This window comes from Nerophis ophidion, linkage group LG19 (genome assembly GCF_033978795.1).
Source record: "Nerophis ophidion isolate RoL-2023_Sa linkage group LG19, RoL_Noph_v1.0, whole genome shotgun sequence".
Classification (NCBI taxonomy): Eukaryota; Metazoa; Chordata; class Actinopteri; order Syngnathiformes; family Syngnathidae; genus Nerophis; species Nerophis ophidion.
The window spans coordinates 46,915,365-46,934,408 of NC_084629.1; the positions used below are offsets into that span (position 1 = coordinate 46,915,365).

Genomic DNA, 19,044 nt, shown 5'->3' on the forward strand with positions numbered 1-19,044 from the left:
AACCATTTCCGGTGACTACCTCTTGAAGCTCCTGGAGAGAATGCCAAGAGTGTGCAAAGCAGTAATCAGAACAAAGGGTGGCTAGTTTGAAGAAACTAGAACATAAAACATGTTTTCAGTTATTTGTGTGAAGTACATAACTCCACATGTGTTCATGCATAGTTTGGTGCATATATTTATATCTTACATGTAATTATTGTTTATTCTTTAGAGCGCTCGAGATATCGAAACTAGGATGAGGAACGAGACGAGATTGAAGCTGTTCACCCTTGACCCTGACACACAGGTAATGATGACACACTGGAACTCTACTTCTGCGATTACAAATCCAAAGATGCTCATTCAATCCCATCTCTTGCACCCTTTCTAGAAACTGGATTTCTCAAGAATAGAACCAGATGTGAAGCAGTTTGAAGAGAAGTTTGGCAAGCGTGTGCTGGTTAACTGCAACGACCTGTCCTTCAATCTGCAAAGTTGTGTTGCTGAAAACGAGGAGGGACCAACAACAAATGCAAGGGGCATATTTTTCTAGTCCACATGTCCTGAAATATAATTCTCTAACCAGCAAATAAATACGATCGGTAAAATGGCCGCTTGGCTTAGTTTGCTAACCGGACAAAAGGCTAGTTACTAATCATTTAGACTAGGACTATTCAAACTACTGGTTATGGGGCCATGTTTCCAGAAAGCAAAGTACCAGGGGGCCGGACTTCTCCCTTCATTATTAGTCTTAATTTTTATATTCTGGAGAACCAGCGTCCTCTACAGTAGACATTTGATTTTGGTCTATTCATTTAATAATAATTATAATTATAATAATTTTACATTTTATTTGGTGTAGCAATTTTCATTGTAGTCAAAGACTCTTTACAGGATAAAAAAAAAAAATAAAACAGTTCAAAGTAATGATATATAACACAGGAAATATAATATAATATTTTGTCAGAGTTACAGGAGCGCTTTGCTATTTTTAAGGACTTTCTGCAAATCTGCTGGTCAAAAATCACCTCTAGTGCTTTAAAGTCTCTTCTGCAAAAATGTGAGTCTCTTACAACTTTTTTGGAACGGAAATGGAACCTTAAGAAGCATTACTTGTACAGTATGACTAAAGAAGTTGAATAGAATAGAATAGAATAGAAAGTACTTTATTGATCCCTGGGGAAAATTCAGCACCATAGTAAACACTTTATTTTACATGTGAATAATATAATACAGTCTATTATACAGCATTATTCACATGTGAATAATATAAATACATTATATTATACAGCATTATTTACATGTGAATAATACAAATAAAGTCTATTATTATACAGCATTATTCACATGTGAATAATATAAATACAGTCCATTATACAGCATTATTTACATGTGAATAATATAAATATTGTCTATCATACAGCATTATTCACATGTGAATAACATATAGTCTATTATACAGCGTTATTCATGTGTGAATAATATAAATACATTACATTATACAGCATTATTTACATGTGAATAATACAAATAAAGTCTATTATTATACAGCGTTATTCACATGTGAATAATATAAATACAGTCTATTATACAACATTATTCATGTGAATAATACAAGCCCCGTTTACATCTGAGTTGGGAAATGGTGTTAGATGTAAATATAAACAGAATACAATGATTTGCAAATAATTTTCAACCCATATTCAGTTGAATATGCTACAAAGACAATTCACCAATCTGTAAGCAAATTGTCGAACAGTTTAAGAACAACATTTCTCAACGAGCTATTGCAAAGAATTTAGGGATTTTACCATCTACGGTCCGTAAAATCATCTAAAAGTCCAGAGAATCTGGAGACATCACTGCACGTAAGCGATGGTATTACGGACGTTTGAGCCCTCAGGCGGTACTGCATCAAAAAAAAAAAAAAAACGACATCAGTGTGTAAAGGATATCACCACATGGGTTCATGAACACTTCATAAAACCACTGTCAGTAACTACAGTTGGTCGCTACATCTGTAAGTGCAAGTTAAAACTCTACTATGCAAAGCGAAAGCCATTTATCAACAACACCCAGGAACGCCGCCGGCTTTGCTGGGCCCGAGCTCATCTAAGATGGACTGATGCAAAGTGGAAAAGTGTTCTGTGGTCTGACGAGTCCACATTTCAAATTGTATTTGGAAATAGAAGACGTGGTGTTCACCGGAACAAAGAGGAAAATAACCATCCGGATTGTTCTAGGCGTAAAGTTCAAAAGCCACATCTGTGATGGTATGCGGGTGTATTAGTGCCCAAGACATGGGTAACTTACACGTCTGTGAAGGCACCATTAATGCTGAAAGGTACATACAGGTTTTGGAGCAACATATGTTGTCATCCAAGCAATGTTTTCATGGACGCCCCTGCTTATTTCAGCAAAACAATGCCAAGCCACGTGTTACAACAGCGTGGCTTTGTAGTAAAAGAGTGCGGGTACTTTCCTGGCCCGCCTGCAGTCCAGACCTGTCTCCCATGGAAAATGTGTGGCGCATTATGAAGCGTAAAATAGGACAGCGGAGACCCCGGACTGTTGAACAACTTAAGCTGTATATCAAGCAAGAATGGGAAAGAATTCCACTTTCAAAGCTTCAACAATTAGTTTCCTCAGTTCCCAAACGTTTATTGAGTGTTGTTAAAAGAAAAGGTGATGTAACACAGTGGTGAACATGCCCTTTCCCAACTACTTTGGCACGTGTTGCAGCCATGAAATTCTAAGTTAATTATTATTTGCAAAAAAAATTAATTTCATGAGTTTGAACATCAAATATGTTGTCTTTGTAGCATATTCAACTGAATATGGCTTGAAAAGGATTTGCAAATCATTGTATTCTGTTTATATTTACATCTAACACAATTTCCCAACTCATATGGAAACGGGGTTTGTATAAATGCATTCTATGATATGTTATTATTCACATGTGAGTAATATAAATACAGTGTATTATTCTAAAAAGGAAAGGACTAAAAGGGGTGCCTTGGGGAACACCCCAGTTATGTAAATCACAAGTTGTGACCCCATGAATTGATTAACGTGGACCCCGACTTAAACAAGTTGAAAAACTTATTGGGGTGTTACCATTTAGTGGTCAATTGTACGGAATATGTACTGTACTGTGCAATCTACTAATAAAAGTATCAATCAATCAATCAATCAATCTGTGTTCTATGTTTGCTACTAGCAGGTTTAACATGTCAAAACAAGGATCTGCCAATGTGTTTGCAGAAATGTTTGTCTCCCAGGTTTTCAACTGAATGGTCTCATGTCCACGGCCAATTAAATAGCACTAATTAAGACTCTCTCGTAACTAATGAATAACTCAATCAATCAATTAATCAGTCATTCAACACAAATATGAGCTTAAAAATTACAGCGTTTATGCTTTTTTTAAATTCTGTTTCAGGTGGAGCCGTTCTATGTGACTCTGTCATTGTTCGACATCCAGAACGGAAGGAAGATCTCCTCTGACTTCCACGTGGACCTCAACCACCCCTCCGTCAGGGGCATGTTGCCCAACTATGACAGTCAGTACATCAACGGAGGAGGGGACGTCTACCCTGAAGGGCCACGATTGGTCCACGGCGTGCCAGAGGCAATCATGCGTTATCCCCGACAGGTAAAAACTCAAATGAAAGCATCACAAATGTGTGATTCTAACTTGAATGTGCTTTACTTGATGGTCTTGACAGGGGGTGTTCTCTGTGACCTGCCCCCATCCTGACATCTTCCTCGTGGCTCGTATCGAGAAGGTTCTGCAGGGGGCCATCAACCATTGTGCCGAGCCATACATGAAGAGTTCTGACTCCACCAAGGTATCAACATACAGCGGGGCAAGAAAGTATTTAGTCAGCCAGCGATTGTGCAAGTTCTCCCACTTCAAATGATGACAGAGGGCTGTCATTTTCATCATAGGTACACTTCAACTGGGAGAGACAGAATGTGAACAAAAAAATTGTAGGAATTTTAAAGAATTTATTAGTAAATGATGGTGGAAAATAAGTATTTGGTCAACCATTCAAAGCTCTCACTGATGGAAGGAGGTTTTGGCTCCAAATCTCACGATACATGGCCCCATTCATTCTTTCCTTAACACGGATCAATCGTCCTGTCCCCTTAGCAGAAAAACAGCCCCAAAGCATGATGTTTCCACCCCCATGCTTCACAGTAGGTCTGGTGTTCTTTGGATGCAACTCAGTATTCTTCTTCCTCCAAACACCACCAGTTGAGTTGATACCAAAATGGATACATGGATGATACAGCAGAGGATTGGGAGAATGTCATGTGGTCAGATGAAACCAAAATAGAACTTTTTGCAGTATTAATGCAGTATGAAGAAGAATGTTTGAATGTAGACACATAGAATCATCATACTGCTGTCATTATATGCATCAAGTGTTCATTCAAGACCAAGGCAAAATATCGTAATATATATCATACTGTATATCGCGATATGACCTAAAAATATCGAGATATTAAAAAAAGGCCATATCGCCCAGCCCTAGGTGTAATAGCAATTACTATATGTATAATATTAATACGCCATGTATCCTATTATTATTATTCTTCACAGTTGCGTCGTAATAACAATATTTAACAGTTTAATACAGGCTCTTTGCTTGCAGAGTTATCAGGATGTACATTGGGGCAAGAAAGTATTTAGTCAGCCAGCGATTGTGCAAGTTCTCCCACTTCAAATGATGACAGAGGTCTGTCATTTTCATCATAGGTACACTTCAACTGTGACAGACAGAATGTGAACAAAAAACAACAGGAATTCACATTGTAGGAATTTTAAAGAATTTATTAGTAAATGATGGTGGAAAATAAGTATTTGGTCAACCATTCAAAGCTCTGACTGATGGAAGGAGGTTTTGGCTCCAAATCTCACGATACATGGCCCCATTCATTCTTTCCTTAACACGGATCAATCTTCCTGTCCCCTTAGCAGAAAAACAGCCCCAAAGCATGATGTTTCCACCCCCATGCTTCACAGTAGGTATGGTGTTCTTGGGATGCAACTCAGTATTCTTCTTCCTCCAAACACCACCAGTTGAGTTTATACCAAAATGGATACATGGATGATACAGCAGAGGATTGGGAGAATGTCATGTGGTCAGATGAAACCAAAATAGAACTTTTTGGTATAAACTCAACTCCTCGTGTTTGGAGGAAGAAGAATTTTTAAACACATATACCTTTTTATTTTTTAAATTCCTTCCTCTTCTTTCCTGACGATTTAAATTAATGTTCAAGTAAATTAATTGTTTTATTGTAAAAAATAATTAATACATTTTAGTTTAATTCTTCGTTTTGGCTTTTGTTTTTTTGACGAAGGATATTTGTGAAATATTTCTTCAAAGTTATGATTAAAATAAAAAAAAAATATTCAGGCAAATCTGGAAAATCTTTAGAATCAAATTTGAATCTTATTTCAAAGTCTTTTGAATTTTTTTTTTTTTATTTTTGTTCTGGAAAATCTAGAAGAAATAATGATTTGTCTTTGTTAGAAATATAGCTTGGTCCAATTTGTTATATATTCTAACAAAGTGCAGAGTGGATTTTAACCTATTTAAAACATGCCATCCAAATTCTAAAATTAATCTCAATCAGGAAAAATTATTAATGATGTTCCATAAATTGGTTTTAATTTTTTTTTAAAGATCAGAATTAGCTAGTTTTTCTCTTCTTTTTTTAGTTGAATTTTGAATTTTAAAGAGACGAAATTGAAGATAAACTATGTTTCAAAATTTTATTAGCATTTTTTTCCTGTTTTTTCCTCTTTTAAACCGTTCAATTAAGTGTTTTTTTCACCATTTATTCTCTACAAAAAACCTTCCGTAAAAGGAAAAAAAATGTACGACGGAATGACAGACAGAAATACCCATTTTTTTAATATATATATAGATTTATTTATTAAAGGTAAATTGAGCAAATTGGTTATTTCTGGCAATTTATTTAAGTGTGTATCAAACTGGTAGCCCTTTGCATTAATCAGTACCCAAGAAGTAGCACTTGGTTTCATAAAGGTTGGTGACCCCTGCTTTAAAGTAATACCAAACCATGTTGTTAGTTAGTCACCGAGCGAGCTGGCTTTTTAGCCACGGCTACAGCACCGGCAACAACACACTCCTGTTGATGAGGTTTGATGAGGTCATCAAGCATCGCCAGTAAACTTCTCATGCTGCAGTCGTGCTACAATTCATGTGTTGTGTGTGGGAGAGGCGAGAGGGGAGGGGCTACTGACTGGGAAACGCATCTGCTCTGTACTTCCCCCTACATCCGTGTTTTACCAGATATGTACCACTCCGTACAGCGGCGTTTTAAAAAGTCATAATTATACTTTTTGAAACCGATGCCAATAATTTCCGATACTACATTTTAAAGCATTTATCAGCCGATAATATCGGCAGTCCGATATCGGACATCTCTACATCTGAGAGTCAGGTTTACCAACACGACAAGGCAACATGAGGCAAGAAAAGATCAAAGTGTTTTGATTCATGTTCAATGTTCTCCTGTTCTCCACTAGGTGGCACAGAAGGTCCTGAAAAACGCCAAGCTGGCATGCAATCGTCTCGGCCAGTACAGGATGCCTTTCGCCTGGGCGGCAAGGTAAACACGTCTCTCTCTTAGAGGCCTACTGAAATGAGATGTTCTTATTCAAACGGGGATAGCAGCTCCATTCTATGTGTCATACTTCATCATTTCCCCATATTGCCGTATTTTTCAATCAATCAATCAATGTTTACTTATATAGCCCTAAATCACTAGTGTCTCAAAGGGCTGCACAAACCACTCCGACATCCTCGGTAGGCCCACATAAGGGCAAGGAAAACTCACACCCAGTGGGACGTCGGTGACAATGATGACTATGAGAACCTTGGAGAGGAGGAAAGCAATGGATGTCGAGCGGGTCTAACATGATACTGTGAAAGTTCAATCCATAATGGATCCAACACAGTCGCGAGAGTCCAGTCCAAAGCGGATCCAACACAGCAGCGAGAGTCCCGTTCACAGCGGAGCCAGCAGGAAACCATCCCAAGCGGAGGCGGATCAGCAGCGCAGAGATGTCCCCAGCCGATACACAGGCGAGCAGTACATGGCCACCGGATCGGACCGGACCCCCTCCACAAGGGAGAGTGGGACATAGGAGAAAAAGAAAATAAATGGCAGATCAACTGGTCTAAAAAGGAGGTCTATTTAAAGGCTAGAGTATACAAATGAATTTTAAGGTGAGACTTAAATGCTTCTACTGAGGTGGCATCTCGAACTGTTACCGGGAGGGCATTCCAGAGTACTGGAGCCCGAAATGAAAACGCTCCATAGCCCGCATACTATTTTTGCTGAAAGGATTTAGTAGAGAACATCCACGATAAAGTTATATGTGGGGGGGGTTGCCCACATATGTGGTCCTCGCCAAGGTTCTCATAGTCAGCATTGTCACCGACGTCCCACTGGGTGTGAGTTTTCCTTGCCCTTATGTGGGTTCTTCCGAGGATGTCGTAGTGGCTTGTGCAGCCCTTTGAGACATTTGTGATTCAGGGCTATATAAATAAACATTGATTGATTGATGAGGTGGTCCGGGCATCTGGTCAGGATGCCACCCGAACGCCTCCCTAGGGAGGTATTTAGGGCACGTCCAACCGGTAGGAGGCCACAGAGAAGACCCAGGACACGTTGGGAAGACTATGTCTCCCGGCTGGTTTGGGGAACGCCTCGGATCACCCGGGAGGAGCTGGACCAAGTGGTTGGGGAGAGGGAAGTCTGGGCTTCCCTGCTTAAGCTGCTGCCCCCGTGACCCGACCTCGGATAAGCGGAAGAATATGGATCAATCAATCAATGTTTATTAATATAGCCCTAAATTACAAGTGTCTCAAAGGGCTGCACAAACCACAACAACATCCTCGGTAGAGCCCACATAAGGGCAAGGAAAAACTCACCCCAGTGGGACGTCGGTGACAGTGACAATGATGACTATGAGAAACCTTGGAGAGGAGGCATATGTGGGCAACCCCCCCCTCTAGGGGACCGAAAGCAATGGATGTCGAGCAGGTCTAACATGATACTGTGAAAGTCCAATCCATAGTGGATCTAACGTAACGGTGAGAGTCCAGTCCAAAGTGGATCCAATATAGTAGCGAGAGTCCTATCCAAAATGGAGCCAACAGGAAACCATCCCAAGCGGAGGCGGATCAGCAGCGCAGAGATGTCCCCAACCGATACACAGACGAGCGGTCCATCCTGGGTCCCGACTCTGGACAGCCAGTACTTCATTCATGGCCACCGGACAGAGGAGAAAAAGAAAAGAAGCGGCAGATCAACTTGTCTAAAAAGGGGGTCTATCTAAAGGCTGGATTATACAGATGAGTTTTAAGGTGAGGCTTAAATGCTTCTACTGAGGTGGCATCTCCAACTGTTACCGGGAGGGCATTCCAGAGTACTGGAGGCCCAATAGAAAACGCTCTATAGCCCGCAGACTTTTTTTGGGCTCTGGGAATCACTAAGAAGCCGGAGTTCTTTGAATGCAGATTTCTTGGGTGGATGGATGGATGGGAAAAGCGAACGTTGTGATGTTTCTGTGAAAATAATACACCGCTGTATGCTTTAAATGAGCAAAAATATGTAAATATTGCATGTTATTATGAATGTGGAGCAGCACGGTGGTACAGGGGTTAATGCTTGTGCAGAAGAAGGTGGATGGATGGATGGATGGATGGATGGATGGATGGATGGACTGATGGATAGATGGATGGATGGATGGATGGATGGACTGATGGATAGATGGATGGATGGTGCTGACGCTGGCAATGTTGTCATTGTTGCAGGTCGTTGTTCAAAGATGCTTCAGGGACGCTGGACAAAAGTGCTCGCTTCTCACCTCTGTACAGACAGGACAGCAACAAACTCTGCAATGATGACATGTTCAAACTGCTGGCTGACTTCAGAAAGTATGTATCGCTCACCTGTCAAAAGCTGACAGTTGATATCAAAGTGTTCATCTCTTAGGTTATTTGATGCACCAATCAATGAGTTTGATGTGTTGGATTTAGATTCAATCTTTAAAGCAGGGGTCAGCAACCTTTTTGAAAGCAAGAGCTACTTCTTGGGTACTGATTAATGCCAAGGACTCCCAGTTTGATACACACTTAAATAAATTGCCAGAAATAGCCAATTTGCTCAATTTCACTTTGATAAATACATTTATATATATATATCAAAAAAATGGGTATTTCTGTCCGTCATTCTGTCGTACATTTTTTTCCTTTTACAAAAGGTTTTTGTAGAGAATAAAAGATGAAAAAAACACTTAATTGAGGAGGAAAGAGGAAAAAAATTTTAATTACACTTTAAAACATAGTTTATCTTCAATTTCGACTCTTTAAAATTCAAAATTCAATCGAAAAAAAGAAGAGAAAGACTAGCTAATTCGAATCTTTTGGAAAAAATAAAAAAAAAGATTTATGGGACATCATTAGTAATTATTCCTGATTAAGATTAATTTTAGAATTTTGATGACATGTTTTAAATAGGTTAAAATCCAATCTGCACTTTGTTAGAATATATAACAAATTGGACCAAGCTATATTTCTAACAAAGACAAATCATTATTTCTTCTAGATTTTCCAGAATAAATATTTTTAAAGAAATTCAAAAGACTTTGAAATAAGATTTATTGATTCTACAGATTTTGTAGATTTGCCGGAATATTTTTTTTTTATTTTAATCATAAGTTTGAAGAAATATTTCACAAATATTCTTTGTCAAAAAAACAGAATCTAAAATGAAGAATTAAATTAAAATGTATTTATTATTCTTTACAATAAAAAAAAATGAAGAGGAAGGAATTTAAAAGGTAAAAAGGTATATGTGTTTAAAAATCCTAAAATAATTTAATTTTTTCTCTAAAATTGTCTTTCTGAAAGTTATAAGAAGCAAAATAAAAAAATAAAGAAATGTATTTAAACAAGTGAAGACCAAGTCTTTAAAATATTTTCTTGGATTTTCAAATTCTATTTGAGTTTTGTCTCTCTTAGAATTAAAAATGTCCACCAAAGCGAGACCAGCTTGCTAGTAAATAAATACAATTTAAAAAATAGAGGCAGCTCACTGGTAAGTGCTGCTATTTGAGTTATTTTTAGAACAGGCCAGCGGGCGACTCATCTGGTCCTTACGGGCGACCTGGTGCCCGCGTTGGTGACCCCTGCTTTAGAGTCTGACAGCCGATCTTCACCAGACATTTACTTCCAGGCCAGAGAAGATGGCGAAGCTTCCTGTGATCCTCGGCAACATCGACGTCACCATTGACAACGTCGCCCCCGACTTGACCAGTAAGGGCCCCCCTTTTCCGGCTCAGTTCAGGCGTGGCTCTTGCTGCTTGGAGATTGTTGATGTCATCTTCTCCCCGTGCACAGATTGCATTACCTCATCCTACATTCCTGTGAAGCAGCTGGACGTCAGCGAGAAGAGCAGCGTCTTCTTCGAGGTGGAGGAGTTTGTGCCGTACATCGCCAAATGTTCCCAACCCTTCACCATCTACAACAATCACCTCTACGTCTACCCCAAGCATTTGAAATATGATGGACAGAAGTCTTTTGCAAAGGTATGCCAGGCGTCTTTGTTTTAGGCCACATAATTGCTTCTTAATCCGTTAAGTAGCTCTTGTTGGGAAACACTCCTATCTAGAGATGTCCGCCGATAACATCAGACTGCCAATATTAAATGCTTTAAAATGTACTATCGGAAATGATCAATATCTGTTTCAAAAAGTAAAATTTATGACCTTTTAAAACGCCGCTGTACGTACACGGACGTAGGGAGAAGTACGGAGCGCCAATAAACTTTGTATGCCGGCCCAATCACATAATATCTATGGCTTTTCACACACACAAGTGAATGCAAGGCATACTTGGTCAACAGCCATACGGGTCACACTGAGGGTGGCCGTGTAAACAACTTTAACACTATCACAAATATGTGCCACACTGTGAACCCACACCAAACAAGAATGACATACACATTTCGGGAGAACATCCGCACCGTAACACCACATGAACACAACAGAACAAATACCCAGAACCCCTTGCAGCACTAACTCTTCCGGGACGCTACAATATACACCCCCAGCCCCTCTCCCCCTAACCCCGCCCACCTCAATCTCCTCATGCTCAACAAATACATTGATCTTCTCTTGCTTCATGTTGGTAAACCTGACTCTCAGAAGTACAGATGTCCGATATTATCGGACTGCCAATATTATCAACCGATAAATGCTTTAAAATGTAATATCGGAAATGATCAGTATCAGTTTCAAAAAGGGAAATTTATGACAAGGCATACTTGGTCAACAGGCATACGGGTCACACTGAGGGTGGCCGTGTAAACAACTTTAACACTGTTACAAATATGCACCACACTGTGAACCCACACCAAACAAGAATGACAAGCATATTTCCAGGGAACATCCGCACCGTAACACAACATAAACACAACAGAAATACCCAGAACCCTTTGCAGCACTAACTTTTCCGGGACGCTACAATATACACCCCCGCTACCACCAAATCCTGCCCCCCACACATTAACCCCGCCCCCTTCGTGTGTCGGTTGATGTGGTGTATATTGTAGCCCGGAAGAGTTAGTGCTGCATTGGATTCTGGGTAGTTGTTCTGTTGTGTTTATGTTGTGTTACGGTGCGGATGTCCTCCCGAAATGTGTTTGTCATTCTTGTGTGGTGTGGGTTCACAGTGTGGCGCATATTTGTAACAGTGTTAAAGTTGTTTATACGGCCACCCTCAGTGTGACCTCTATGGCTGTCGACCAAGTATTTTTATAGTCTTTGGTATGACTCGGCCAGGATTTGAACTCACAACCTACCGATATCAGGGCGAACATTGTAACCACTTGGCCACTATCGGACATCTCTACTCATACTCATTGTGACTAACGGAAACGATTGCTGTGTCTCACCAAAGGCTCGAAACTTAGCGGTCTGCATCGAGTTCATGGACTCAGACGATGAAAACGCTTTACCCCTAAAGGTAAAATTCCCATAAAGGACGACCACACCCACCACGTGCTTTAACCAGACTTTGTTTGATTCCACAGTGCATCTACGGGCGGCCTGGAGGACCTTTGTTTACAAAAAATGCATTTGCCGCAGTATTACATCACCAGCAGAACCCTGAATTCTACGATGAGGTAATCACTTACAGTGGGGCAAAAAAAGTATTCAGTCAGCCAGCGATTGTGCAAGTTCTCCCACTTCAAATGATGACAGAGGTCTGTAATTTTCATCATAGGTACACTTCAACTGTGAGAGACAGAATGTGTGAAAAAAACAACAGGAATTCACATTGTAGGAATTTTAAAGAATTTATTAGTAAATGATGGTGGAAAATAAGTATTTGGTCAACCATTCAAAGCTCTCACTGATGGAAGGAGGTTTTGGCTCCAAATCTCAGGATACATGGCCCCATTCATTCTTTCCTTAACACGGATCAATCGTCCTGTCCCCTTAGCAGAAAAACAGCCCCAAAGCATGATGTTTCCACCCCCATGCTTCACAGTAGGTATGGTGTTCTTGGGATGCAACTCAGAATTATTCTTCCTCCAAACACGACAAGTTGAGTTTATACCAAAATGGATACATGGATGATACAGCAGAGGATTGGGAGAATGTCATGTGGTCAGATGAAACCAAAATAGAACTTTTTGGTATAAACTCAACTCGTCGTGTTTGGAGGAAGAAGAATACTGAGTTGCATCCCAAGAACACCATACCTACTGTGAAGCATGGGGGTGGAAACATCATGCTTTGGGGCTGTTTTTCTGCTAAGGGGACAGGACGATTGATCCGTGTTAAGGAAAGAATGAATGGGGCCATGTATCGTGAGATTTGGAGCCAAAACCTCCTTCCATCAGTGAGAGCTTTGAATGGTTGACCAAATACTTATTTTCCACCATAAATTACAAATGAATTCTTAAAAATTCGTACGATTTTTTTGTTCACATTCTGTCTCTCACAGTTGAAGTGTACCTATGATGAAAATGACACACCTCTGTCATCATTTGAAGTGGGAGAACTTGCACAATCGCTGGCTGACTGAATACTTTCTTACAACGCGGTATAAATCTAGTCTATGACAGAACCTTTCTTTTTTTGTTCATCTTAGTTCAAGATTGAGCTACCGACCCAGCTGCATGAGAAACACCACCTGCTCTTCACCCTCTACCATGTCAGCTGTGAGAGCAACAGCAAGGCCAGCACTAAGAAGAGGGAGCAGGTTGAGATGCAAGGTACACACAACTCTCCACTATGTCCCTGCGGTAAAAAGTCAGAATTCTTGACATTCCTCGTCCTGCCTCGTGTCCTCAGTGGGGTTCGCCTGGCTTCCACTGCTGAAAGACGGCCGTGTGGTCATGAGCGAGTGTCACATCCCTGTGGCGGCCAACCTGCCTGCTGGGTATCTCAGCTGCCAGGAAGGTTCCAGCAAGGTAACCACTAAGAGAGAAACTCTATTGCTGCCATTTACTACAAACCCCGTTTCCATATGAGTTGGGAAATTGTGTTAGATGTAAATATAAACAGAATACAATGATTTGCAAATCCTTTTCAAGCCATATTCAGTTGAATATGCTACAAAGACAACATATTTAATGTTCACACTCATAAACTTTATTATTTTTTTTGCAAATAACAATTAACTTGGAATTTCATGGCTGCAACACGTGCCAAAGTAGTTGGGAAAGGGCATGTTCACCACTGTGTTACATCACCTTTTCTTTTAACAACACCCAATAAACGTTTGGGAACTGAGAAAACAAATTGTTGAAGCTTTGAAAGTGGAATTCTTTCCCATTCTTGTTTTATGTAGAGCTTCAGTCCTTCAACAGTCCGGGGTCTCCGCTGTCGTATTTTACGCTTCATAATGCGCCACACATTTTCCATGGGAGACAGGTCTGGACTGCAGGCGGGCCAGGAAAGTACCCGCACTCTTTTACTACGAAACACGTGGCTTGGCATTGTCTTACTGAAATAAGTAGGGGCGTCCATGATAACGTTGCTTGGATGACAACAAATATTGCTCCAAAACCAGTATGGACCATTCAGCATTAATGGTGCCTTCACAGATGTGTAAGTTACCCATGCCTTGGGCACTAATACACCCCCATACCATCACATATGTTGTCTTTTGAACTTCGCGCCTATAACAATCCGAATGGTTATTTTCCTCTTTGTTCCGGAGGACACCACGTCCACAGTTTCCAAATATAATTTAAAATGTGGACTCGTCAGACCACAGAACACTTTTCCACTTTGCATCAGTCCGTCTTAGATGACCTCGGGCCCAGCGAAGCCAGTGGCGTTCCTGGGTGTTGTTGATAAATGGGTTTTGCTTTGCATAGCAGAGTTTTAACTTGCACTTACAGATGTAGCAACCAACTGTAGTTACTGACAGTGGTTTTATGACGTGTTCTTGAGCCCATGTGGTGATATCCTTTACACACTGATGTCTGTTTTTGATGCAGTACCGCCTGAGGGATCAACGGTCCATAATATCATCGCTTACGTGCAGTGATTTCTCCAGATTCTCTGAACCTTTTGATGATTTTACGGGCCGTAGATGGTAAAATCCCTAAATTCCTTGCAATAGCTCGTTGAGAAATGTTGTTCTAAAACTGTTTGACAATTTGCTTACAAAGTGGTGACCCTCACCCCATCCTTGTTTGTGAATTAATTAACATTTCATGGAAGCTGCTTTTATAGCCAATCATGGCACCCACCTGTTCCCAATTAGCCTGCACACCTGTGGGATGTTCCAAATAAATGTTTGATGAGCATTCCTCAACTTTATCGGTATTTATTGCCACCTTTCCCAACTTCTTTGTCACGTGTTGCTGACATCAAGTTTTAAAGTTAATGATTATTTGCAAAAAAAAAATGTTTTTTCAGTTTAAACCTCAAATATGTTGTCCTTGTAGCATATTCAACTGAATATGGCTTGAAAAGGATTTGCAAATCATTGTATTCTGTTTATATTTACATCTAACACAATTTCCCAACTCATATGGAAACGGGGTTTGTACATGATATATGTACAGTATATTATATATACAAATATATAATAATATATTATGTCTATATCATAAATACAATATACAGCAATTACCATGTACAATATTGATGTATATGTGACAGGTGTCAGGTAATAGTGTTAGGAATTGGTCAAGAAAGTGACTCCAGGATGCTTTGACGGGAGGCAAGGTTGAATTACAAAAAAGGGGAAATTTAATAAGTCCAAAAAGTGTAACAAAAGGCGATGGGGCAGAAGCGCACACCATGAATAAACAAACAAAAACAGGTCCCTCAGTGGTTGCCAGGGGAAAAGGCCATGGTGCACTGCACTGCAAAAAGTCAATGTTCAAAAACAAGAAAAAAAATACAAAAATGATGGGTATTTTATTTGATCTAAACAAAATTATCTGCCAATAGAACAAGAAGATTGGGCTTGTCAAGACTTTCCAAAACAAGTAAAGTTAGCTAACCTCCATGAACCTCAATGGGGTGGTATAGCTCGGTTGGTAGAGTGGCCGTGCCAGCAACTTGAGGGTTGCAGGTTCGATTCCCGCTTCCGCCATCCTAGTCACTGTCGTTGTGTCCTTGGGCAAGACACTTTACCCACCTGCTCCCAGTGCCACCCACACTGCTTTAAATGTAACTTAAATATTGGGTTTCACTATGTAAAGTGCTTTGAGTCACTAGAGAAAAGCGCTATATAAATATAATTCACTTCACTAATTCACACTTCACCCAAAAATACCTTAAAATAAGTATATTCTCATTAATAACAAGTGCACTTTTCTTGGTAGGAAAAAAAAAATACCTATTTGCTCAATATGTTGAAAAATATTCTTAAATGAAGTAAATGCTAGTGCCATTATTTTGACATCATGATATGTGATCGGCATCATGATTTTTTTTTCACGCTTGAAACAAGACATTGTTACTTTTAAAAAGTAGTTTTATACTTGTGAGTGTTGATGACACAGCTTTGCAACACTTGATATTCTAGTTTCAAGCATGTTTTACTCAATATAGGTCATCACATCTCAGCAACAAGCTGTAATATCTTACTGAGATCATTTAGGACCAAAACACTTAAAACAAGTAAAACACTCTGACATAAAATCTGCTTAGTGAGAAGAATGATCTTATCAGACAGAAAATAAGCAAATATCAGCCTTATTTGAGATATTTCATCTTACTTAGATTTCAGTTTTTGCAGTGTGCTGCCTTCATAATCCTGTACTAATGAACAAGGTGAATTAAAGCAATATTAGCTTTATAAAAGCCTTGTTGCTCTGCCAGTTTAACCCATTAAGTAATTGTAAAATGTTGATAAATTAACTTTGTTTTTCCTTCTTCTTACAGCATTCTGGCTCTGAGGTCAAATGGGTAGATGGAGGCAAGCCTTTATTCAAGGTGTCCACTCATCTGGTGTCCACCATTTACACTCAGGTTAGTTTCATGTCACCAAAGACTACATTAGAGCCACATTATATCTGGAGAAAAAAAAACCGTATAAGTTGACGAGCCGTCTTTGTGTTTCAGGATCAGCATTTGCACAACTTCTTTCATCACTGTCAGAACATTGCATCATCACCTCAGGAATCAGGAGGGGAACTGGTCAAGTACTTAAAGGTGCGTATTCATTGATTATAGTGGGGATTATTTTTCTACACAACAAAGTAAATGCCAGGCAAGAGTTGGCAGACTTGTTTTAATGACAGTGCTATTACAAACCCTGTTTCCATATGAGTTGGGAAATTGTGTTAGATGTAAATATAAACAGAATACAATGATTTGCAAATCCTTTTCAAGCCATATTCAGTTGAATATGCTACAAAGACAACATATTTGATGTTCAAACTCATAAACTTTATTAATTAACTTACAATTTCATGTGCCAAAGTAGTTGGGAAAGGGCATGTTCACCACTGTGTTACATCACCATTTCTTTTAACAACACTCAATAAACGTTTGGGAACTGAGGAAACTAATTGTTGAAGCTTTGAAAGTGGAATTCTTTCCCATTCTTGTTTTATGTAGAGCTTCAGTCCTTCAACAGTCCGGGGTCTCCGCTGTCCTATTTTACGTTTTCTTGCTGAAATAAGCAGGGGCGTCCATGAAAAAGACGGCGCTTAGATGGCAGCATATGTTGTTCCAAAACCTGTATGTACCTTTCAGCATTAATGGTGCCTTCACAGATGTGTAAGTTACCCATGCCTTGGGCACTAATGCACCCCCATACCATCACACATGCTGGCTTTTCCACTTTGCGTCGATAACAGTCTGGATGGTTCGCTTCCCCTTTGGTTCGGAGGACACCATGTCAAATATATTTCCAAAAACAATTTGAAATGTGGACTCGTCAGACCACAGAATATTTTTCCACTTTGCATCAGTCCATCTTAGATGTTCTCGTGCCCAGAGAAGCTATATAAATAGATAGATAAATGTCTTTCGCTTTGCATAGTAGAGCTTTAACTTGCACTTACAGATGTAGCGACAAACTGTATTTAGTGACAGTGGTTTTCTGAAGTGTTCCTGAGCCCATGTGGTGATATCCTTAAAAGATTGATGTCGGTTTTTGATACAGTGCCGTCTGAGGGATGGAAGGTCACGGTCATTCAATGTTGGTTTCCGGCCATGCCGCTTACGTGGAGTGATTTCTCCAGATTCTCTGAACCTTTTGATGATATTATGGAGCGTAGATGTTGAAATCCCTAAATTTCTTGCAATGTCACTTTGAGAAAGGTTGTTCTTAAACTGTTTGACTATTTGCTCACACAGTTGTGGACAAAGGGGTGTACCTCGCCCCATCCTTTCTTGTGAAAGACTGAGCATTTTTTGGGAAGCTGTTTTTATAGCCAATCATGGCACCCACCTGTTCCCAATTAGCCTGCACACCTGTGGGATGTTCCAAATAAGGGTTTGATGAGCATTCCTCAACTTTCCCAACTTCTTTGTCACGTGTTGCTGGCATAAAATTCTAAAGTTAATGATTATTTGCCCCAAAAAAAACATGTGTATAAGTTTGAACATGAAATATGTTGTCTTTGTAGCATATTCAACTGAATATGGCTTGAAAAGGATTTGCAAATCATTGTATTCTGTTTATATTTACATCTAACACAATTTCCCAACTCATATGGAAACGGGGTTTGTACTTTTTGTACAAGCAGGGGTGGAGTTGTGCCTCAACTAGATGACGTATGTCTGGAATTTTCATGGAGTGTTGTATCAACCACTGACCGTGTGTAAAACCACAGTAATAAGCACAAAGTTAAAGGACTGGCCAAACTAAGCATTGTTATCTTTTTAATCATTTCTGGTACCGCCCTTGTATTGATATCATTCCATTTTGCTGTATTACTATGTCAAGCAATGGGATATTTGGGCATTTGTGATCCAGCTCTGCATAGCTCAGTGTTTTTTGTCATGATCCGTGGTCCGGAGCATGTTTTTGTTATGTTCTGTTAGTTTTGGACTCCCTTAGTTCCTGGGTAAGGCTGGGCGATACGGCTTTTTTTTAAATATCTCGATATTTTTAGGCCATGTCACGATACACCATATATATCTCCATGTTTTGCCTTAAAGGGGAACATTATCACAATTTCAAAAGGGTTAAAAACAATAAAAATCAGTTCCCAGTGGCTTGTTGTATTTTTTGAAATTTTTTTTGAAATTTTAACAGTCCCCGAATATCCCTAAAAAAAGCTTTAAAGTGCATAATTTTCGCTATTTGCGATGCCACTATCCATTTCCCTGTGACGTCATACAGTGCTGCCAATGTAAACAAACAATGGGAATACCACAGCAAGATATAGCGACATTAGCTCGGATTCAGACTCGGATTTCAGCGACTTAAGTGATTCAACAGATTACGCATATATATATATATATATATATATATATATATATATATATATCGAGAATTTGGAGGTCTCGAGGTTGGCAAGTAT

At 39.6% G+C, this 19,044-nt stretch overlaps 1 protein-coding gene across 5 annotated transcripts in view; it reads left to right on the forward strand.

The window, feature by feature from the left end:
* Nucleotides 1-19,044, forward strand: part of LOC133538482 (dedicator of cytokinesis protein 9-like) — a 304,828-nt gene that overhangs the window by 187,834 nt on the left and 97,950 nt on the right. For all 5 annotated transcript variants that reach the window (XM_061880143.1, XM_061880142.1, XM_061880141.1 and 2 more), the window contains exons 10-23: nucleotides 212-286; nucleotides 371-511; nucleotides 3,422-3,634; nucleotides 3,708-3,830; nucleotides 6,548-6,630; nucleotides 8,844-8,966; nucleotides 10,267-10,346; nucleotides 10,431-10,618; nucleotides 11,991-12,056; nucleotides 12,124-12,216; nucleotides 13,191-13,314; nucleotides 13,394-13,512; nucleotides 16,451-16,537; nucleotides 16,631-16,720. In XM_061880143.1, coding sequence (XP_061736127.1) covers nucleotides 212-286; nucleotides 371-511; nucleotides 3,422-3,634; nucleotides 3,708-3,830; nucleotides 6,548-6,630; nucleotides 8,844-8,966; nucleotides 10,267-10,346; nucleotides 10,431-10,618; nucleotides 11,991-12,056; nucleotides 12,124-12,216; nucleotides 13,191-13,314; nucleotides 13,394-13,512; nucleotides 16,451-16,537; nucleotides 16,631-16,720 — 1,605 coding nt within the window. The remainder of the gene's footprint in view (nucleotides 1-211; nucleotides 287-370; nucleotides 512-3,421; nucleotides 3,635-3,707; nucleotides 3,831-6,547; nucleotides 6,631-8,843; nucleotides 8,967-10,266; nucleotides 10,347-10,430; nucleotides 10,619-11,990; nucleotides 12,057-12,123; nucleotides 12,217-13,190; nucleotides 13,315-13,393; nucleotides 13,513-16,450; nucleotides 16,538-16,630; nucleotides 16,721-19,044) is intronic.